Source organism: Epargyreus clarus, unplaced genomic scaffold (assembly GCF_041222505.1).
Source record: "Epargyreus clarus isolate Ecla_fem2 unplaced genomic scaffold, WU_Ecla_fem_2.2 ptg000021l, whole genome shotgun sequence".
NCBI classification, from domain to species: domain Eukaryota; kingdom Metazoa; phylum Arthropoda; class Insecta; order Lepidoptera; family Hesperiidae; genus Epargyreus; species Epargyreus clarus.
In genome coordinates, this window is record NW_027332228.1 from 11,571,531 (window position 1) to 11,595,820 (window position 24,290).

General features: G+C 35.0%; 2 protein-coding genes across 2 annotated transcripts; one reads left to right on the forward strand and one right to left on the reverse strand.

The window, feature by feature from the left end:
- Nucleotides 1-1,645: 1,645 nt before the first annotated feature.
- Nucleotides 1,646-3,279, forward strand: CPR123 (cuticular protein RR-2 motif 123). Its single transcript, XM_073084599.1, has 4 exons — nt 1,646-1,725; nt 1,805-2,374; nt 2,554-2,720; nt 3,114-3,279. Exons 1-4 carry the CDS (start codon nt 1,714-1,716, stop codon nt 3,181-3,183), a joined length of 819 nt encoding a protein of 272 aa, XP_072940700.1. The 5' UTR covers nt 1,646-1,713; the 3' UTR covers nt 3,184-3,279.
- Nucleotides 3,280-8,099: 4,820 nt separating this feature from the next.
- LOC140750877 (larval cuticle protein A2B) lies at nt 8,100-12,217 on the reverse strand. The gene is made up of 5 exons (XM_073084603.1): nt 12,143-12,217; nt 11,070-11,223; nt 10,230-10,315; nt 9,509-9,675; nt 8,100-8,593 (listed from the first exon to the last, which is right to left on the reverse strand). The coding sequence occupies exons 1-5, from the start codon at nt 12,152-12,154 to the stop codon at nt 8,482-8,484; spliced, it is 531 nt and encodes a 176-aa protein (XP_072940704.1). The 5' UTR covers nt 12,155-12,217; the 3' UTR covers nt 8,100-8,481.
- Between the last annotated feature and the right edge of the window lie 12,073 nt (nt 12,218-24,290).

Genomic DNA, 24,290 nt, shown 5'->3' on the forward strand with positions numbered 1-24,290 from the left:
AACTCAAACGCCTACTAACAGTTAAAACGTTCAACTTTACTCATCTTTATATTAAACGCTTGCCTAATAATAATCATCATACTTTATTGTGTAACGTACAACTTAAGGGAATGTAATTTTATTATAAACAAACGGAGCCTTCGATTTCGCTCTCGTGGATTCAAAACATAACGACTGTAATTGGAAAAATTACTTCTGACTTCAAAACTGGAACAACTTTTGATATTTTAAATATATTTCATAATTAATGAAATTATTAATAACATTTGAATGAAATGAAAACTTAATGTTAATTAATTAATTCAAGATATCACAACAAAAAAAATAACACACCGACCGACAATATATCTGAAATGCCAGAAATTGCTGTTGTTACTCGTTCTCAGTTCTCCTCCTTGTTTTACAAATATATTCGAAGTATAGACACGCAAATCATACAATTTATATGTATCTATTAATAAATTTAAAAGTCAATTTATAATTACATATAATTATTTTATCTAAATGTTAATTCTGTTCCTTTAATTAGAGCATCAGGAAATAAAGTTTTTTTTTATCTCTGCTCTCTGAAAGCCCGTAATTGTCTGTATATTACATAATATATTTGTGACCGCACATTCGGATTCAGGTTTCAAAATCGAACTATCAGCTTAGGAACATTCCTTATCCAAATCTGGTTCCTTCATAGTTGACCTTAATCTTGATAGAAATCTACAACATCTAAATGTCTAACTGTCTCATAACAGCACGACAGTAATTTCTATTGTGTTCAGTACAACTTACTTTTCACTACATACTGATTTATAATTAAAGAATGGGAATGAATAGAGTTCGAACATATTTTGGAGGGATAGAATTTTATAATAAAATTTATAATATAGGTACGTACCATTTTATCGTGTACATACATAGAAGATGTACTCAAAACTCGTACTCCTTAAAAAAAGTTGCAATTAATTTTTATGTATTAGGTGTACTTACAGGTACTTAAAACACTTTTTTACTATTTTAATAATATTCACTTGCAAACCAATATTACTTTATCCTCGTAAAATAACTTTCAATCGAATTATTCTCTAAAATAATAATTTATATACTACAATATTACAGCGAAAAAAATTGTTAAAAGTAGAAGTAATATTAAGTATTTAAGAATACTAGTAATAAAATGACAGATGTACATTTGATAGTTATACAAACATAATTAATGAGATTTTACACACATTCGATCCAATTTGAGATCTGATTCAAATAATTATGTACATTACAATAAAATTTACATTCACTTCCTTAATCTGATAGAAATTGTGTAGAATTAGAATTCCTAAAATCCTCAAATGAAGTGAAAACATACAAAGTATGTACACAAACAGAATATAAAGTAGCCACTGAAGTGAATCTATTAGATCGATTAACGTCTAATTATATTTTTTTCCTTATATGGATGTTATAATGAGACCTACAATTTAAAACTGCATTAATAATATTAAATACAAGTACAGTTTTCAGTGTTCCGGTCCGAAGTAACCGTCATATTGGTTACGTAAATTACGTCATACAAAGACTGCGTGAGGTGGTTACAAATTTTGACGCCCCAAGCGGTAACAGATTGATACAATTCTCTCTCGTACCGTCTCCGGTATATATTGAGGTTTAAGCCTATGCTAATTCATCAGTTCCACCGCGGAAGTCATAGGAGAAGGATCTACAAACATGTTAGCTAAAGTGTGTTTGTGATTTTAGAATATGACAATAATATAAATAGGAAGTTTGATTTTACATTAATCTAATTGAAATGTTTCAGGTTCTAGTCCTTGCCGCTGTCGTTTCGGCGTGCCTCAGCCAAGAGCATGGGTATAAATACAAAACAGTTCCTCAACACGAGCCTCCAAAGGAGTACAGATATGTCGCTGAGCACAACTCCTTGAGTGCTTACGCTAGCCATGAAGCGCCAATCCACGAAAGTCATTACCACGTTCCGGAGAGCCACGGACATGCTACCTCATCTCAGAGCATCGTCCGCCATCCCGCTGCGGTTACTGAGGAGTCTCATTCTGCGGAAGCATACGAAGGATATCACGCTGAGCCTGTGAGCTACAAACACGCTGAGCCTGTCAGCTACAAACAATACTATCAGGACCATGAGCAAGTGAGCGAACATCAAGCTCCAGTGAAGCACGTCCAAGCAGTGCATTACCCTGCAATCCGCCACGAAGCACCAGTGCATGCTCCTCATCGGGAAGCACCGCACTACGTGCATGTTCCTACCCACGTTCCTACTGCAAGCTATCATCATGCACCGCACGCATCTCATCACGAAGCCCCCACTTACCACCATGAAACTGATTCTCACGAAGAGCCCGTTGACTATTACGTAAGTTGATGTCCTACAGATACAAATGACCAATTCGTGTACGGACGTCCGGCATTTTGCCGCAACTTTCTATCCATTTGTATCACCTCATCCATTTTAAACACAAATGAGATTATCGTTAGCATTAGAATAGTTTTGTTATGTAAAGTGCGTATATAAATTTACTGTTACCGTTTCAGGCCTACCCGAAATACCAGTACGAATACAAAGTGGAGGATCCACACACCGGTGACAACAAGTTCCAACATGAGATCCGTGATGGTGATACCGTAAAGGGCGTTTACTCTCTGCATGAGGCTGATGGTTCCGTGAGAACCGTTGAATATAGTTCCGATAAACATAATGGGTAAGATATCACTTCTGAGTTTTAAATTTGTAAAATATGGCTTACACAATACTCTAATCTAGTAGTAGTCGTAATTGAAAAATTCTAACTGACAATTTGTAAGAGTAAGTTGCAAGTCCCCCGTGGGTCTGTACAAATGTTCATTTCATTTCAATGTAATTGTTATTCGTATCGATTGTGTTATTTGTTGGTAATCAGATCTCTTTTATACTTTCTATTTCTTATGCTTGTGATAGATTTTAACTTCAATTATTACAACTACAGAGATATAGCTATAACATACTATTAGAGGATTTACAACTCATGAAACATAAAGTAAAGCGTTTTTCGTACCTTTTTTATAAATACTGCAAAAGAGTTAAGGTGTATAATTTGTACTTTTTTCTTCTACAGCTTCAACGCCGTGGTCAAGCATTCGGCCCCTGGACAGCACGTCCACATTGAAAGTCATCATCAGAATTAGTTCACCTTATTTATTAGTTAAGACTGACTGCTTCATTGAATTTATTTTATTGTTGTTACATGTGTAGATAATAAATATAAGCAATATTTAATCGTGGTTTATTTTCTTCATTCGGCATGACGATTCTGATTGCGGTAGACATTATATAAGGCGTATTGAATATTTGATTAAATGACTTTGGTTGAGAAGACTGACACTATCAAAAGTTATATCAGGTTTCACTAATAGAATTTAATAGTACATAATATCTGTCACGTTTAATAATATGTTATTAACGATTATAAATATGATGTTAGTAATGTATAAAATAATCATTACGTGAAATACAGATCATATAACCAATAGTTTTAAGTTCATAAGTTTTGTTAAATAAAGTTACAATAATTTCAAAAAAAAAATTACAAAAAGTGGAAAAATATAAACTAAAACACTAAAGAAACACATTATATAACAATATTTTAAAAATCAAAAGTTAAGTTTTAATTAAAGTTAACATTGTTTTTGAAACCTAGCATCCATCCAACGACACCTCATATTTTAAAATTCATCAAGGTCGGTTGTCTCAAAGAATGAGACATAAATACATTCGAAAACTATTACCCTCCGTAGTTCCTCCTAGTTCATCAATTTAGTATGTCACTTACTTAATAGTTAACATATTTTATTTTCCTGACTCATTACGATGTTATCAAAACAAAATCACCGTTAATTTTTTTCCTCTATCTCGATTACATAAATTTTCTTCTCGTATGTTTGTGCGTGCAAAATTAAAAATGTTGTAAATTGTCCAACTAAGAATTTATTCACAACTTTGCCTTTTAATTTATTTATTTTGAAATACAACATAGTAGGATTATAATTATACATAATTATGCATATTATAGCTAAAAAATATACCTAAAATTCTTCTAAAAACACCAAACTAAACCACGTCGTGTTTAGTTTATAAAAATAAGTAGCTTTTACCCGCAGCTTCGCTTCCAGAGGTTTTATGTATCTCTCGGGGAGGGTAAAAGTTACCCTATGTGATTTTTTCTTTTAACCGGGTAAAAGTTACCCTATGTGATTTTTCTTTTATCCGGGTAAATGTTACCCTATGTGATTTTTTCTTTCATCCGGGTAAAAGTTACCCTATGTGATTTTTTCTTTTATCCGGGTAAAAGTTACCCTATGTGATTTTTTCTTTTATCCGGGTAAAAGTTACCCTATGTGATTTTTTCTTTTATCCGGGTAAAAGTTACCCTATGTGATTTTTTCTTTTATCCGGGTAAAAGTTACCCTATGTGATTTTTTTTCTTTTATCTGGGTAAAAGTTACCCTATGTGATTTTTTAAACCTTTGACAATGTGCGTACAAAATTTTATGACAATTATATAGTTAAGGCGTGAAAGTATAGCAAACAAAAACATAAACTCAAATTCGCATATATATTATTAAGTTTGGATTGCGCTCCTATAAAAATATTACTTTTGATAAGATTAGTTATTTAAAATCTCGGGATACATATCAATTGTAAGAATGCAGTGAAAGGAATATAGAGATTGAAAGTGAACACTACACTTAACGAGGTTAACGCACCGAATAAAGGATTTTATCTTATGAATAAACCAATCGCGATTACGTGTAATTAGTACTCAAAAGCAAATCATTTATGAGTATGACATAAGATTTTACATTTGTAAATGTTTTATTGTAATTGTAACAATTTAAAATAATTATTATTGACCGCAAACTTTTATGCCCTACTGGAATTTAATTTATAGTAAAATTATACTTAATTGAAAATGTTGTGCCATAAATGTTCATACTTTTAAGTTGTGTAACGATAAAAGGTACGAGTACTTATAGTCGTCACAATGTAATAGGCCCATTTTGACACATGCCATCCCAATGTCATTAATGTCTTAAACTAACTTTTTAGTAGGGAAATTACGACCACGTGACGGCTAGAGCTTGCGGCTTCAAAACATTCGGAAGAAACCATAATCGATTAACTTTCAAATAATCGAAACTAGTTATTACCAATAACTAATTATTTATCCATTTTCATTATAACAACATTAAAATAATCAAAACTTTGTGTCTTAGTGAATGATAAAACGAAAAAAAATACAGTTTACGACCGATGCTTTATTTAATCTTCTAAAAAGGATTAAATTTTTAAATTACACTAGAATTTACTTTCTTTTTTGCTTTTTATTGAATATTTAGATGATTTATAATAATAAAGTATAAATATTCTGTTTACAAAATATTAAGTAATTTATACAATACGACGTGTGGTTGTAATCGATTTGTCGTAAAAATTGGATTCTTTGGTTATCGATTTGTATGTCACATGCTTAGAGCCTAGCGATGGCATGTGTCAAAATGGGCCTATTAAATTGTGACGAGTATAATATAATTATTGTTTTTAGACTTTTTTATTTTTAAGGCAAAACACGTATAATATGACCGAAGTCAATCTTACATACATATGTATATTTTAAATACGTTCATTTCACGCAATTATTTTATTATGTAACAAACTTGATTATATACAACAAGAATATAAAAGACGACGTTTGTTTATTAAGTAATTATTTTATTAATATAAGTTACATACGACTAGATTTGTTGAGGATAAAAGGAAAAGTTCATCTACTTAAAACTATAGTTAATGGCACCACTTTTTATAGGCTGCTGGGAGCAGGTCGCTCTCCGAAGTAAGAGCAGGCCTGGAGTATGATTGGTGTTGCTGCCCCATTGTTCGGTGGTGCTTAATGGCGATAGTAGTGAGATGCCGGCTGGTCATGAGTTGATGACTGGGAATGATGTACATCTTCGTTGAATCTGGTAAAAATAGATAGTTACTTTAAAAATATGTTACTCTGATTATCATGCTAAGAATCCCAAAATCAAAATTATGTATGTGTTCGTGACCGAAAATCAAATCCGTAAGCTTGTTGGATTAGTCACAATTGTATGACAGTATCACATAAGGCTTTCTTATTCCCTAGGAGTTGTAACGCATTTGTGATCGGCTTCAGGTAAAACCCCTGTTGTTCAAAAATTATTAATGTCTTAGATATTAACCACAGATTAATACTGTTGTTAATAGTAATGCTGTCAATACTTCTTTGTAGCAATGGCCATGTATTCTTTGTTTTTGTAAAACTTTGTTGCGGTAAAAAATATCACGCGAACGTAAACTCAGATCAGAAACAAATATTTTCTAACGTACAAACATATACTTTCACTGCGATTATAAAATGATTGTGACTGAATACATTATCATCTTAAAACATGGTACATGTCGTATGGACATATGTAGATGAGATGGTTGATAAAAATATCTATTGTACTAGGTTTTGCCGCAGTGACTTTGTCCGTATATTATAGTTAATATACGGACAAAGCCGTATATTATAGTTAATTTCGTCCATGTGGGAGTCCACTCATCCACTATACCTATGAGTATGTAATACAGTACGATTGGAACCATCAGCCTCATGAACTCTATAAACGCTGTTGATATCGTCACTATCATGCGTCTCATGTGAGGAGCTGATGTCACCGATGTGGGAGACGTGGACTTATCCGCTATACCCATGAGTGATGTAATACAGTAGGTACGATCGGATCCATCGGCTTGATGAACTCTATAAACGCCGTTGATATCGTCACTATCACGCGCCTCATGTTGTTGAGAGTTAATATCGTCCATGTGGGAGTCTTGCACTTACCCGCTTTACCCATTAGTGATGTACTTTACAGTGCGGTCGGAATCATCGACCTCTTGAACGCTGTACACGTCATTGCTCATGTCATTGTCATCACGCGTCTCATGCTGGGACTTGATGTCGCCGGTGTGGGAGTCCTGCACGTTGTACACATACTCGTACTTAGGATGCGTCTGGAAATTTATTAATTTGTATTTAATAATTTCATGCTCTGTAACATTCCTTGTATGTGCCATTTTTTTTTGTTCAGTCCTTATAATTTTTATACTTAAGTGTTTCATATTACTCTAATTTTTTACATATTTTATACTAGTGCCACAACAAATAAAATATCAATTCAATTTAGTATATCGAGTCATTATGTCATTTGTGATTTAATTTTGATAGTGCATTAATACTCAATTTCAATAACCACAAAGAGAATTGTAACGTAACGTGTTATAAAAAGAAGAATGTTTTTGGAATATCATAAATATGCATTAAAGTACTGGCGAGATTTTTTACTTTTTTTGAGGTAATAAAAAGGAAGTATAATTTACATTTATATGTGCAATGTCCACATTTAATGATTAAACAATGATTTTCGTGTACTAAAATAATTACATCAACGGGTGAAAATCTTTACTTACGTGATAATCCTGCTGTTCAATCTCCTGGTGTTGTTTGTAACTGATACTATATCTCGTGATCGTGATTATTATGTGATGTTTCGCAGTTTAGGATTGAATGAGAAGATGCTTCATGTCCATGGGGGTAGTGGTCTTCCGCGCTTGCTGCCAGTACAGCAGTAGCCAAGATTATTACCTAAGAAATAAGCATTTGTTTAGTAAGATGTCGTTAAATGTTAACTGTTTGTTACTGTCTTTATAAGATTAATTAAAAAGAATAAAATAAATAAGGAACAGAAATTATAAAAAGATAACTTACTCCAGCGAACATGATGTTTCATATAATAAGATGAACTGCGATCAACGAATGATACCTTAGTGAAAACTGAAAGAGCTTTTATACGGAAAAAGTTTACAATTTTGCACTACATTTGATTCACGAAACATACAGGTTCAAGAGTAAGAAGGGTCGAAACAAGTTTTAGTAATCGCAAATCCATAAAAACCGGAAGTATGTGAATATTACGTAAAATATAAATCTTTAACGAATAAATATCTTCAATAGACAGGATATAAATGAAATGTGTTTTATATGAGAAAAAATATATTAATTAACATTTTTGTCGACAGCAAATACCAAAAATTTTGCTCAGCACCCCGTAGGCGTCTCGTCTGACGTTTCATAAAATGCATTCAACATTTTAACGATACTATACAGTGAAAATGAAAAAGTGAAAAGACTTACAAACTACAAGGAAGTATAATACAAAAGTAATAACGCTAATGAGTTGTATGGGCGGTGAATGGGATATCCCGTATGTCTGCACCTTATGAAACGTCGAGCCTCTAAGCGTATTGTCCAATGGACTTAACCGTAACCACGAAGCGTTCTCGTTGTCGCATCCGTCCGTGCCTATCCTAAGTACATATACGGGTAATAAATATGCGTCGTCGGTGTGTTTGTGGGTTTAGCCGTGGAGCAAGGAGCCGTGGCCGAGGGCTGGGGCGGCAAGCACGGGCGCGTGGACCGCGGTCGCAGGGTGCGCCGCGTGGCCGTGTCTGCTCACTACTGCGTTGAATCTGCAAGAAATACATACACAATCATGAACCTTGTGACCTTGTACAATTATGTATGACGGGGCAATGAACTTTCGACTTGAACTTTGCGATTTTGCCGTAGGCTCTCGTGATTTCATTAAATACGAATGGGGAATTCTTGTGAAGAAACCGGTCTGTGGAGTGTTTTTAGATGTATGATAAAAAGGAAAAAAAGTCAATGTTTTTTGTCTATTTTTTTAACTGATACTACAACAATAACTGACCTTACTAGAATAATATCAAAGCAATAAGTGGTTTGACTTTGATTTTCTTTATCTTTGCAAGATTTTTATCTTGAATTAAAGTTTAAGTGGATACCAATAAAATAAGTAATATTCTGAACTCTACTAATTAGTGGCTAAATATTTTTAATGCTGACCTTTTAATTAAGTTAATTAACTTTTTTGGAACCAATAAAATATCAACTTTATTACTTCAAAAGTAAGCAAAACAACTTTGATTAAGAAAATAAACAAGGTTTCGATTTCATTGATTACCATGTAAGGATTGTTGATTTCAATAATTATCAGGTTTTGAATACAAACTCGTTATCGATTTTGGTGCCCTCAGACTTGTCGAGAGAGAGTCCTGGCCGTACGATACCTTAATATGGCACGTTATTGTTTTGCTTTGACTAAAACCGGCAGCAATATACTGTCATAACTAAAATATCACGATGGAAGAACCCTCTGTGTTTCGACTGCGGCGGTATCATCACCACAACTATTGCTGCTCAATAACATCAGTGCTAAGCGCAGCTGTGTACTGGTTTCAAGGGTGTGGACTTCCTGATCCGAGTCATTCCAGCTTAGTCCTCATGGGTAGCGGTACATCTATAGTCAACCTTACGTACGGGTTCTTTTTTTTGCTACTTTCATATTATTAAACGACACGAACCCATTATGAGCATCAGAAGTGTAGTCGACGGTACGGATGGTGCCGTCAGGCTCGACGAGAGAGTACTGGCCCTTCACCACGTCGCCGTCGCGGGCCTCCCACTGACTCTTCTGGTCTCCGGTGTGGCCGTCAGCCACCCCGTAGTTGAACTGGTAGCGGGGGTGGGACTGGAAGTAAAGGAGTTGGGGTTTAGATACGTTTATTGATTGATTTTTCAAAGTTATTTGCGTATTAGGAATTAATTATCACTTGATTAAATGGTAACGGAAAACATCGTAAGAAAACCTGCATACCTAAGAGATATAAAAAAAATTCAAAGGTATGGTAAGTCTACCAACACGCACTTGGCCGGCACGGTGAAATAATAGTTAAATATTTCCGTTAAATAAAGTAAGATGTGGTCGGTTATTAAAAAGCTAAAAAATAATCTAATTAATTTAATGGCATTTTTAAAGTATTGTTAAATCTACTACATGATGGATGTAACTTTAATCCTTCTCAGAAAGCTTCCTTCCTCTACTTGTATCTTCATCCGTATGTCCCATAGGACTCGTAACTAGCTTATTCTATTACCTAAATATTATTTACCAGTGTTATGTATACTGATACAATTAAACAAACATTATTCTAACGTCAACGGATATTCAAGATAATGCTTCCTTTAAAGTCTAACATTTTATCCTTTATTGCAAATGTTGGTTTCAAAAATGACATAACTCACATAAATTTCAACAGGGGCAGCGGCGTGGGCGACCGCCAGCGGAGCGCGCAGCACTGGCGCAGCGTGGGAGACGATTGCCCCATGCCCTGGAATTGATATTCAAAATGTTTAGCAATGTTAAATTATTTTGATTCAGTAAATAACGTGTCGAAGTAATTGTAATGGGATGAACAACACTGCTTAATAACACATAATTAAAATGTAATTCTGCTTAATAACATCAGTGTTAAGCGCTGCTGTGTTCCGTTTTGAAGGGTGTGGTAAGGAAGAAATACTTTTCCGAGGCATTCCAGCTTAGTCCTCAGGGGTAGCGGCGCATCTGCGGCCGACCTCAGGTAGGTATATCTAATCCTATCTGGGGTTGATTACAGATGTCCATGGGCGGCAGTAGCCACTTACCATCAGGTGGGCTGCATGCTCGTCTGCTTCTCCTATATTATAAAAAAAAATGTAAAAATTAGATCACTAACAAACAATACACAAGTAACCAAAATTAAATCAAATAAAACACCTTTGCAACAGCAGCTCTGCATCCTATGCTAGATAACCATAGTTCACAACGATAGGAAACGTATATGCTTTAATACCTAAGTGCTATGAATAAGTCATAATGTACCTATATAACTATTTATAACATGTAAAATTTACAAATCTGCACTGTGTAAATTTTACAAACTTGCGTGCGTCCCTGGAAGTGCGGGCAATTCCTAAATTTGGTAGATGCACAGCCGTGCGTCTAGATTAACATACTCAACCTACGTAGAATCTCACGCTCATATCTATCATGTATCATTTGCACCGGGTTTATCGAAAACCCATTTAAAACAATTCTTACAATACCTAATCCTAGTCCGTAGGCCGGTGCAGCGATGGCTGGCGCGGCGATAGCGGGGGCTGGATGACCGAGGACTATGCTCTGGGATGAGATCGCGCCATGTGGGCTTGCGAGCAGGCCAGCCTGGGCCACGGCGAGAAGAGCGCACGCTACTACTACCTGGAAATAGACCAGAGTTAAAGTTAGAGATGGAATTAAGTGAAAGGGTACAATATATCTAAGGATAATGATAACCGCAGACAGCTCTATTGTCACTTATGTAAACGTATTGTGATGTGTTGTTGAATTTTAAATGTTAGTCATACATAGGAAATAGTGATTATAGAGAATTAGAACATAATAAGTCTAAAGGATTATTTCAATTATTATGAAAAGATTTTACACTGAAGTTTACAACCACAACCAAATATATATTTGTCTGTAATTTCAACATTTTGGTTGTTGCTATTTTTTTATATATTTATTTTTTATATACTTGTATTATTTTTATTTTTTATAAGAAACGAGCTTGAAGCATCTTGTAGCGTAGCAGTCGCTGCAGTCAATATGTAATCTATCTCACACACATAGGCAGTAAGCAAACTTCTAGGCAGCCGATAGTGCTAACTGCGTTTTCTTATAAGTTTACAACCCATACGTACGTACGTTACGTTAATGATTACTGTAGTACAAGAACTGAAACGATAGTCTAGGTTTTGTGATTGTGATACAGTTCGTTAGTAACTTTGCCTAATTTAATAAAAAAATCTATTCAACCATGCGGCCATTCGATTTTATGAAATCCAAACTTTATTAATAATGTATTTTTTATAAAATTATGTCAACTTTAATGTTTTGTTTACACTAACATTAATAGAATATTGAGTAACCTGTAATATTATATTAAAATTTAATGACACCTAATTTAACACCCTTATTTTTGACTAAATATATAAACCTTAATAACAAGAAATTCCACAAAACTGTTTCAAATATAATTAATTAAAACAATGTTTTATAAAATTTAATTAAAAACTATTGAACGCACTAAAACCCAACAAGATATTTACTTTTGACAAAACACTGAATCACTTATTACCTTTCCGAACATTTTCTTATTATTATCTAAGTTTGGCACGTTAGGTCACTCTAAGCACTAGGGCTTGATGTGTGCCTAAACCACAGATAACTGGCGCTTATATAGAGGTCGTATGCCCTATAGGTACAGGCATAGTTCCTTGTAGGCGCAGGAACTATGTGTAGATAGCGCTGCCCGATACACTAGATTGTTGGGAATATTGTGGATATGCCCTGAAAACTATTAAAACTGTTGATCGCTTGATCATGATGATGATAATTCGTAGCTTTAGTAGATTATTTTAGCGTATTGCAGTGAAGGAGGTTCGACTCTGGAAGCACCATCACCACACCAATTCCTGCCTTATGAAAGCAGTTCTAAGTGTTGATGTATTCCTGTTTGAAGAGTGTAGAATCGGATCTGTAGCCACCCTCATTAGGATTCGCTAGGATTAAAACCCTGTTGTCCCTGTAGTCCCGGGACTAGAATAGGGCTACGGTATCCCCTGCCTGTCGTAAGAGGCGACTAAAAGGGGGCTTCCGGGGTTGCGGGCGGCAAGATTGGGAGGTCGAGCCGTCCAGCAAGCAACTCCGGGAAGGACGGCGGTATGTGTGGTCGCATACCGTCGTAAACACCAGACGGTGTGGTGAGTCCTGAAGCTCACCTAGGAGGAGCCCGAAGGGGCAACGCGTTCAGAGGACACCGGTTGCGTTCCGTAGGAGACCCCGGAGTCCTCTTGGCAACGCTGAGGACGGCCACCGGGGGGGTTTTAGTGCGGTAAGAATCCCACATAACCCCGTGTCGCTCCTACGACACTGGGTACCTTTTGAAGGTTTCCCCCTCGTAAACAAAAAAAAAAAAAAAGGATATAAACCCTGTATGGATTTGATTAAAAGATGTCCATGAGCAGTAGCCATTGACCATCAGGTAGACAACATGCTCGGTTGATATAATAGTATGATGTAAAAAAACCTTTTTTTAGATTTCCACAGAAACATTCTTAAAGGCTTATAATACTGTACAAGTATATTCCTTTACCAAAATATTAAATAAACAGATTTTATAATAATTTAAGAGTCTAATATTTCTAAGCTATAGAATACCAACATAAGTATCTACAAATTTAATGTGAATAATTTGGCTCATACACGAGATAGAGTAAGCAAACAAAAAAATCTAATTACCATTTACATATTCTTGTATTGAAATAAATAAATACTTAATTGTTTTATAATTTTTACTACGAATAAAATAAAAGACGTTTTTTGAAAATTAAAACTACATTTTTATCGAATAAAATGTCTATATTTACAAGCCAAAGTAAAATTAATAGTTAACTCCGATTATCACGAATATGATCTGTCCATTCCACATTACTCTAACCAACATATGCAGTCGAGAATTGGTTTAGAGCCGTAAATTTATACCGTAAGTGAGTATAGAATACAGAATAAATTAAGCCGATACACTTATCTACAGTACTTTCTGAAATTAACAGTTAACAGCCTAAAAGGTAGTAAGTTATTTTGTTTTTGTCTCTCGACGGGTGTGGCCGCCCCCTTATATTTGTGCCAAGGATAATATCATGTTATTACAGTAGTAATGTTGATAGTATTGTTTAAAATTCTTTAATTATGATTCTTGTTTCTATTTATGGACGATTAATTAATTAGTGGATTTTATAATTGACTGTTATATCTATTAGATCTGGTATGGTTTGTTTTCAAGTTTTTAAAGGGTTTTTTGTATATGTGTTTCGTCAACCCATTATCGTCTCACTAGGTAAAATATAGATAGATTTAGTATAACGAGCGCTTTACATCAACCCATAGTCAATCCGAGAGAGGGTCAGTGTGAGATGTATTTACCGTGGCGTTCCATTTTAATTTATTTTTAACCGACTGCCCAGAGGAAGAGAGGTTATCTATTCGACACGTGTATCTTGGACACGTATATTTGCTCATATTGGACACGCTGTTTATGCCGGTATCAAACGAGATGTATTGAGCGCCGACTTCAGTAGTAAACCAACATTTATTTTAATTATTTTTTACTTTGTAGTGACATAGAGGTCGGTTTTATTTTTTTGTAAATTTTTTTTTAATGATGAAATTAGAAATGTAACATAAGATGTGTCGTCGGATTCGTCTAAATTGTAGAAGTCAGCTTATGCTCAATATATACTTTTTTGTATATTTTTAAGCAAAATATATGTATGTAGTATGTATGTATAGGTATGTAGTAAACTTACATGCACACCACCTAATTATAGAGATCATTGCCGTCTATGGATATTGCCTGAGTCCTTATAAGGCAAAAATTACTCGGATCGATTATAAATTCCTTCTGAGGAGTAAATTGGTGTCTCATATTAGTATCTCTACCTTAATACACCTTTTAAATTATAATACAGCTTACATAAGCAGCGATGGCTTAGCGGTTGAAACTTGTTCTCCTAATGACGTGGTCCTAGGTTGGAATCCCAGGTACATCTGATGTTTCAAATTCATTGCGATTCCATGTCATCCATCCACCCATCGGGTTTACTAGTCCACTGCTGGAGATAGGCCTTCCCTGACTAGCGCCACTCCGATCGGTCTTAGATGAGATGTACTGATGGTTCTAATGCAAATAAAGCACAAAATTCTAGCACGTCTAAGCCAAACCCCAAAATGTTCTACTACCTTAAACCCTACAAAAAGTGTTCAACGAAGCGAGCGACTTTTATCTTGAAAAGCATAGAGCATAAAGTATAAATTACCAGAATGCGTACATAAATTATGGCTATCTCGCCAAAAGTGCGGTATTCATTGACGGTAGACACGCACAAGGAACCTTGATAGTGCGATTAACATAACAATAGTTGCGCGTGCGCCGATACCGGGCATTCTTCGCGCCTGTAACATATGGTGGGACTTCACTTGACATGTGGTGCTTTAACTGATTTCGAAAAAAGAGGAGATAGTATGCTTGGTTGCTTGTATGGTTGTTAATGGACTACGTTGGTATTTTAATTGAGGAATAATATACATAGAGAGTGTGTTTACTAATATACACATACAGTGTGCATACTAATATGCGCTTCGCTACACAATTCGTACAGATATTACAAATTTCATACGTCATCGTACGTGACAGTTTTTTTTATAATATCGAAGGACATAGTAGAGTACACATTACCACCTATACCCCTACCATGAGATTTTACGTTTTGACAAATATGACTGTTTTGGTATTTGTTTACGTATTTGCCCATATAATTTCCAATCAGCGCCCCTTGCGGATTGTGTCAGAACTTGGAAATTGTATGGGCCAATACGTAAACAAATACCAAAACAGTCATACTTGTCAAAAAGTAAAAAACTCATGGTAATGGTACTGATTATAAATGGTCACTGCTGATCATGCTTTAATGAACTCTAGATAAAATTAGATTCAGTTTGAATGCCTCGGTTAAGTATATGTTCCTTACAACACCCTTTAAAGCGGAAGCAGCACTTATACCGCATGTTTCAAGCCAGAAATACTCGTAGGTGTAGTCTCTGTGGCTCCAGAGTCGAATCACAAGGGGTTCAAAACTACGACGTCAAGTGAAGTGCCACTGTTAGATGTTAGGATAGAATAAGCTCTAAACGATAGTATCTGAATAACTGACTTGCATTTTGCACGGTTGAAGATATACAAATGAATTAAATTTTAATGTAGATATTATTATGTTTGCAATTTCATGTAACGTATAATTGTAAAATTTTGAAATATAAATTGTAATCAAAGTCAACGTTTTCAATAAAATAATTCGGTAGCATGATAAAATTTTGTAACTTTATAAAGTTTTATATACAAATATCGCTTTAAAAAATTACACATTATTACAATGTAACACAATTTGTCTTCATTTTTTTCCAAAAAAAATGTTCCTGAACCCCAATTAAAGTAGGTAGTAAACTTCTAAGTCCAACTCCAAAATATGATGGCCCGAAATGTTAAATATAATATCTTTGAATTATGGTAGATTACAAATAATTGTTATCAAGCTACTTACTACTTATGTAAATATTACAAGTAAAAGCATTAAAACATATATCTTTAATTATAGTCAGAGGTTTTATCCCTATTATATAAATACAGGTAATGTTTACACGTACTAAACTAATAACCTAAAACCCCTCATTGCACAGTAGCACAATTGTAACACTAACTCTTTCCCAGACTATGATATGTTTGACCGAAACCACAAATTGGTCTATATCTGGTTCAGTTGTTCTCAAAGTTCTTTAAAGAGAATACAATAATACGAGAATTATAATTGTGACCATTTTATCTAATTAGACAATTGTCAAGTTTGTGATATTAAATTATTGATTTTTAATTAATGATTTTCTTTATGTAACTGTAGTAAAAGATTAAGCAGTCCCCTTGATTATTTGAAGAAATTTGTGCTTCAGCTCCGGCGGCACCATCGTCACACCTATATTTGTTTAATAAAAGCCGTGTTAAGTGCTGTTCTGTTTGTCTGTGTTCCGGTTTGAAGAGTGATTGGAGAATGTAAGGGAGACATAATAATGCCTGCCGAGGCTTTTCAACCTAATGGCTGACCTCGAGTAGGCCTCTTGTTTTATTTGAAAAAGACCAGACTTGTCCATGGGAACCAGTAGCCACTTACTATCAAGTGGACTGCAAATTTGATGGCGACTCTATTCATTCTTAAGCAACTTCATTCTTCAACAGATTTCTTATACCATACCTATAACGGATCTATTCATTACTTATGCGAATACAAACAGTTAAATTAATCACTTGTTTAAAGTGCTTAATTTATCCAACTATAAAAAGCCGTACTAATACTACAAAGTCGTACTAGAAGGTTGAATACCTCTGGTCTAGAGCAGTCTCGAGTGTCAAGTGAGCGCGGACAGTGACTCATCTGATGTCATTAACCTCGCTAACTGGTTGTACTGGTTATGATAAATAACCGAAATAACATCTGCATAATCGAATAGCTATTATAATGCAATAGCTCCGGTTTTAGCTTTGAACTAGTGATGATGTAAATTATACAACGGTTTATCATGGATATAAATAGGCAAGAAGTAAGTAATACATTAAAGACAAAGTATTTGTTTTATTTGTTAATTGACTTTTACTGGGGAAGGTCATATTTTTCAGTCGTCATGTATGTGTATGTATGTTTTTTTTATATTATAAGAGTAGCAGACGAGCATGCAGTCCACCTGATGGTAAGTGGCTAGTGCCGCCCATGGACATCTGTAATCAACCCCAGATAGGATTAGATATACCTGAAGTCGGCCACAGACGCGCCGCTTCCCCTGAGGACTAAGCTGGAACGCCTCGAAACAGTCTGTCCCCCTTACCACGCCCTTCAAACCGGAACATAGCAGCGCCTAACACTGCTGTTATTAGGTAGAAATAGGTGTGGCAGTGGTGCCGCCGGAGTCGAACCACAAAAGGTTCTACCACCTTCAAAAGTGCATGTTAGTAAACGGCGTCATTATTTATATATCTACTAATTTCTTAAACTCGTTTTCCCTTTTTAAATCTTGTACCAATCAGTCTACTCACAAATTAACCTTACCTTACCTAACTTTAAACACCTACATATAACATTATGCAAATTGGATATTGAGTATAATTGGCCTTAACTTACTTTTATTTTCACTTAAATCAATTCTATGTCAAACAGATTATTGTAATGAGTCCATTTATAAGTTTCAAATAGTTTCAAAACGCACAAGCAACTTGTTTTGAATTTCGACATAATAAAGTCTGTGGGCGTGTAAACTATTTTCCATACAAATTAAGCAATACACATACACTTACAAGAATGCATATGTTTCAATCACTTAAAGGTGCAAGCATAATGTAGTCGGATGAATTATGTTACATAGCAGCATTTACCCTCTGTACCCTGCGCCCCTAGCGGATTGTATCAGAACTGATTGGAAATATATTCTGGGAAATACGTAAACAAAAACAAAAACAGTAATTTTTGTCAAAACGTAAAAACTCATACTAAGGGTAGCTACTGTTCCGGCCTTAAAAGATGGATCAGGTCTTGTAGACGCAATTCTGTCTTCTTCCTAAAAGGTAATCAGATTACTGGTATTACTACGCTACTTCGGCGCCGTGATTAATTATCGGTATCGGCTCGGTGACGGTGCAGTGGACAAACAGCCTAAGGATTATAATTATATTTGGAGTAAGTAATTGCTGTATCCTACTTTGGATACTTTTTGTTGAGTATGATTTTAATAGTATTTTTCTAACATGTTAACATGAATAGGAAAAATAGGAAAAAAAAACGTCCAACTTTCGGAAAGTTTGTTTTTAACGATGTGATTTGCGTAGAACATGGAACCTTTTCAGGAAATAATATGTAATAAGAACACTAGTATAATGTATATACAATTATAATATTCGGAATCGAATTTTATAACTATTCCAATCTACACTAGACCTATGAAATTCCAATTATCTGAGATTTGGTAATAGTTAGGTACGCGTACTAATCTTCAATCTTCAATTCCCATAAGGATTATGATGTACAATAGCTTCTTGATTCAATACTAAATTGGTATGTACTTGTTAATTAGTTACGCTGTTGTGAAAACGTTAATCATAATATTGTTAATATCTGTTTTGTGTAATACCTACAAATAATATTTGTTAGGAAACATTACAGTTATTTGGGACTCTATAAAATGCGCAGGTTAGTGTTAAATACGGAGAAGAATTGCAAAAATCTTTACAGGTTTTCATAAATACATAGTCCACACATTACTGATGGTTGAACATGGGTCTCCTCTTAGAATTAAAAACATTAGACTATATATTTTGGATAATCAGAGATTCTATCCTTGGACACCTCAATTGGGAGGCCTTATTTCAATCACTGGCCTATCCCTGCATATAGTACTAAAATTATATTTAATTAAATTTCCCTACTTGGATATACTTATTCTACTTTATTAACCTAAAACCCTTTAGCCGCAACGTACATTTATCATTTAATGTTAATTTGCATGGTAAGATATTAGTAAGTACCAATTTCCTTACCTACATATTGACACCATAATATATTACATATTAATTATTTCATACAATTAACACATTGGCTGCCAGACAGTTACCTACGTGTCAGACACATATTATCACGGCAGGTGTACACTATTAATGACATAGAAAATGTCTATAATGTTATTCTTGCGAAACTGCGAAATATCTACAAGCTACATAATGGTGCGTCCACACCTTGCTCCTCGCACTGCTCTTCGCGCAGCTCCTCGTGTTGCCGCGATTATTTCCGTGGCCACACGCAACCCTAATCGCGTCGATTCCCGGCTAGGGTAAAAGATATTTTAAAAAACGAATCATGCAGTTTTAGTTTTTATCAAAATCGGTCTCGTAACTCTTTTCAGCATTTTTCGCTAATCCTTATAGTTTCGGATTTGGCCCTGAAGGCCTATTTGAAAAATTCACCCTGTATAGTACAATCGACTAAAATACAGTGAAACCTGGTTAAGTGAGACATCAAGGGACCTGCAATGTCGTTTCACTTATAGAGGTATTCCACTTACCCAGTGTCTCAGATATACAGGTATAAATAAATATCTGTCTCATTTACAGAGGGTTCCATTAATAGAGGTGAGAATACAGGTTATTTCACATTTTACAGGTCTTCCCACTTTCATAAACGGATATTAACTTCAGTTTTTCACGTAATGATAACGATTGTAGCTTTCGTTTTGACATTTTTCAAATAAACATCTGTATGATAGTAAAGCGAAACTAAAACTGAAGGTAATTGAAGCTCAAAATTTGTACTTACGTACTTGGAATTACGTGTGGAATTTGTGGGTAGAATAAGAATGAGTAAACAAACAATGTTATCTCAGTTACAGAGGTTTATGCATATAAAATTTACTCGCTGTCTCAGTTATAGAGGTAACTATGATGATAAATCGAAAGAACAAATCCCAGATATAGAGGTTTACCTCGTCCCACTAACAGAGGTAATTCAGAGCCAAAGTGTTGGGACCTCAGCATGAGTTCCAGTTATGGAGGTTTCTCACTTATCCAGGTCCCACTTAACCAAGTTTCACTGTATAATACAATACTATATGTTTTCGAATTAAAGGCATCCTTAAAAATCCATAAAATTCGGTAAATGACCGGCAGAACGAGAAGCATTTTTCTATAATAAGGGAGTAGCAGACGGAGGAAAAATATGTCTTCCTTACCACACAGCATGAGCCCGGCCACACGACGTCCCTGTCCACTTCCCTCGCCACTCGAGTATGTGGCCGCGCAGTAACACCAAACTGACCTACTTGTAAGGTGACAGACTCTATATGTCTTTGTTCATACGATCTTGATAGTATATAGAACTTTGGTGGTATATCGCTAAATAAAATCTATGGATTAACATAAATCCAATTAAGATATGCAAAACACCTAAGTTAATTGCATGTATGTCGTATGTATGACTTAGGGAATTGGGGTAAGTAACGCCATCTAGTGGATATTGAACGTGTCTTAAGGTGAACGTTAATATGCAAATAATTTAAATAATATTATTTTAGATTAAAGCTATTACTACCGTTTTACGGTTGTGTGGATTTCTAACCCTTATTATAAATGACGTACATACATACATGTCATACACAAATATGAAATATATTAAATGTAAAATAAATTACTATGATACGATTTTTAAAAACAAATATTTTGTTATCACTTACTTTGATGTATAATTTAGTTTATGTCTGGTTAATTGGTATAACCGATTAACAATATCATGTTATTAAGATTGCGCTACATTTCCTATTGTTGTAGGAATTTGAATCAGTACCTACCCTTCGTATTAGTTTTTTTGTTTTGACAAAAATTACTGTTATTTGTTTACGTATTTGCCTATACATTTCCAATCAGCGCCCCTAGCGGATTGTATCAGAACTGATGTAAAATGTAAAAAAAACTCATAATAAGGGTACAGCACATGATGTGAATAAAGTTACTGTTGACTGTCATCCATTCATATCGACAACAACCCCAAACAAAATAGGAGTTCTACCTATGGTCGGCTACAGATGCATTGCTATCCCGGAGGGCTATATTAGCCTGGTGTTTCGGCAATCCATTACCATCCCACTGCTGAGCATGAGTCTCCTCTCACAGTGAGAAGGTTCAGGCCATACCACGTTGGCCAAGTCCTTATTGATAGACTTCACATAACTTCAGATTTCGTTAATTTTAAGAACTCTTCTTCCCTCACGATTATTTTCCTATAATAGCAAGTGTTGATTAAATTATAATGTGTGCTTAACATAACTTTTTAATATCAGACGTACGTGGCTAGGGTTTGAACCTCGGACCTTGCGATGGAGAGGGCACTTTTAAACAGTAGACCATCACTGCTTATTGAAAAGCGTGTAATGAAAAAAATATTTTAATAATAAAAAAACAATAAACATTATAAAGAAAATCTAATCATACCTAAAATTCTAACTTCAAACGTCTATATTTCGATAAATTCAATCGATCAAGTTCTATAATTTCGGCAACATTCGGTCCCAATAAGAAAGGGGACCGCGGGCCGTGTCACATTGCGACAATGCCGGCCGTGTCATGGCCGCGCCTAGTGAATGTTCGTGGAATGCACGCGTAATGCCTATTCACATGTACCACTAGCGCACAATGCATGCGTGGGTGCAAAGTATGAAATGCAGTGTTGTTCAAAGGGGCCTTAATTTGCTGTTTAATGAATAGTGTGGTTGACACCACATGGCAACCGAAAATCAACTAGACACTGTATACGAGAGGCCGACTACTCTACATCTAAGACACGTTTTTTACAACGCAACGCAATCATCGTACCACCTTTTTATTTTTTTCGTGGAGTAAACCTGCATGGGTTCTTCTCAGCCGCGGGGGCAGCGGAGAGGATATGCTGATTGGCTACTAGCTAAAACCCCATGATGTTCCTCTGGACGCCCTCTGTTGGGACTACAGGTACGCTGAAAACATTCACCCGTGGTCCGACGGCGCTTGCTTAGCAGGGCTCGTCTCTGTAAATCATCTTTTTTTTTTTGTTTACGAGGGGGAAACCTTCAAAAGGTACCCGGCGCCGTGGGAGCGACGCAGGGTTATGTGGGATTGTTACCATCATAACATCATAACATTGTAATCATCTATAGTCTGATTCAGAATTAGGTGTCCAAAATGTAAACAAAGAAATGTCATTGTCAAAATACGATTGTCTTGTCTTGTAAACCTTAATAAATGAACAAGAAACTAAAACTTTAAGAAACTCAACAAAAAGAAATATTTAATAACTACACACTATTTAACAAACGCGCTTTGAAAACGACAAAACATTAGAGTTCGACCACGATCACGAAAATGAATAACATCAACTACGAAACTTAAAAATGGCGGCACGAAAAATGTTTTAGATCCCGATTGTGTTACCATTATCACATTTTAATTTTCTACCATAAACCTTGTTTTTTATTATTATAACTGTAAAGAACGAAATTGAGTTAATATAAATATTGGAAAATATTAATTGATCTTAATTTATTTACATTATTATTTTATTATCGTTGTATCACTTTAATATCGTCAAAAATAAGAAACTACCACTTGAAACGTATTTTCTTGATAGGTCAACACCTTTGTTTACATTTTGGACACCTAATTATGAATCGGACTATAACCACCTTATTAGGTGCCGTTTCCGTGTCATTAATTAAACATTTTTAATGGTTATTTCAGATAAGATACGTTAGAATTCTACCTAAGATTGCCCACAGTTGCATTGTTACCCCTAAGGACTTAGTCACAGAACACGGCAACGATTAAAATGCTGTAATGAGGCAAATAGGTGGTGTGTCCAAAACTCTCTATCACTTTTGCTTGCCGACATTTTGTCACAAACGTGTGGCGTACTTGTAGTACATGTGAACAGCCACTTAACTTGAATAAAACATAACACCGAACTACTCGTGGGATATACTCGAATCTGGATCACATTTGAGCCTTATCAGTGCGTTTCACACATTGCGCCGGTGTTTCGACTAAAATGGACGTGACACGTATACATTTGTCAGTTGGTCTATAAAATAAATTGGTTGCTATCCAATATACTTGTCTTGTAATACTATAACACTCACATACGGCTTTTACAATATAGTATATTTCGATTGTGAAGTAGCTAACTGGTCTTACGCTGTTTAGATTTGTTAGTGTTGTACTTTTACAAATGAATTTTACAATATCTACTATTTACATATTACATATTTCTTATGACAATGTCGACCTAATTTTATCGTTTACAGCAACTGGCTTAATTGATTAACTCCTTATTAAAATTTCATGGGCTTTACGAAAGGGTAGTTATGCGTCTCTCGCTCTTGTTATTATAATAAAACAAGCATTATATCGAAGTCTGATGTGATTGCAATTAAAGGGCTAGATAGTAACATTTATCTACGGTGTTAAAAGATGAATAAACAGATAGTCAAATTAGTATTCAGAGATAGCATCGCAACCTTAAGAAGAACTCTAAAATTATATATAGTTATAAGGGAGGAGTTATCAGAGGCGTTGCAACTAAGTCCTCAGGGGTACTATTACCAATCTCAGACAAGAATCTAATCTTATCTTGGATTGATGCATGTCCATAAGCAGTCCATTATTTTAATTACAAATAAAATTCTTGTCGATAATACGTGCACCTTCCGTTAATTAAACACCCAAAATTAATAACAATATCGCAAGCTGTTTCGCGTTACCTTAACTTTCCAATCCTTCGAACGCCGATAAGGTTTCAATAGCGATCGCATATCGAGATTAAGTTTACGTGCACTAAAACGACCCAAATGGATAATAATTAAAGGCGAAATAAAAAGCCCGAACGTCCTTGTGCGGTAATCGGCCCACTCCAGTACAGCGCACTTTCACTACCATTGTGTGTTTCACAATCTGTTCTGTCAAAAGTAATAATAGTTCAATTGATTGATTAGGTATGAAAGTAATGTAACCCGACATGTATGATAGGATTTTTATGGCTATAATTGGGTAAATATATCATATTTATCATTTAAAATTCAGTTGGAATTTTATAAGAACCACCGAAGAAGATAAAATG

Excerpts from the sequence above, each read along its gene's own strand:
- CPR123 (XM_073084599.1), top strand. Across the intron at positions 2,375-2,553 it reads AAGAGCCCGTTGACTATTAC|GCCTACCCGAAATACCAGTA; the intron begins GTAAGTTGATGT and ends TTACCGTTTCAG. Across the intron at positions 2,721-3,113 it reads AGTTCCGATAAACATAATGG|CTTCAACGCCGTGGTCAAGC; the intron begins GTAAGATATCAC and ends TTTCTTCTACAG.
- LOC140750877 (XM_073084603.1), bottom strand. Across the intron at positions 9,676-10,229 it reads CTGCCCCTGTTGAAATTTAT|TCCCACCCCCGCTACCAGTT; the intron begins GTGAGTTATGTC and ends CTTTACTTCCAG. Across the intron at positions 8,594-9,508 it reads ACTTCTGATGCTCATAATGG|ATTCAACGCAGTAGTGAGCA; the intron begins GTTCGTGTCGTT and ends TATTTCTTGCAG.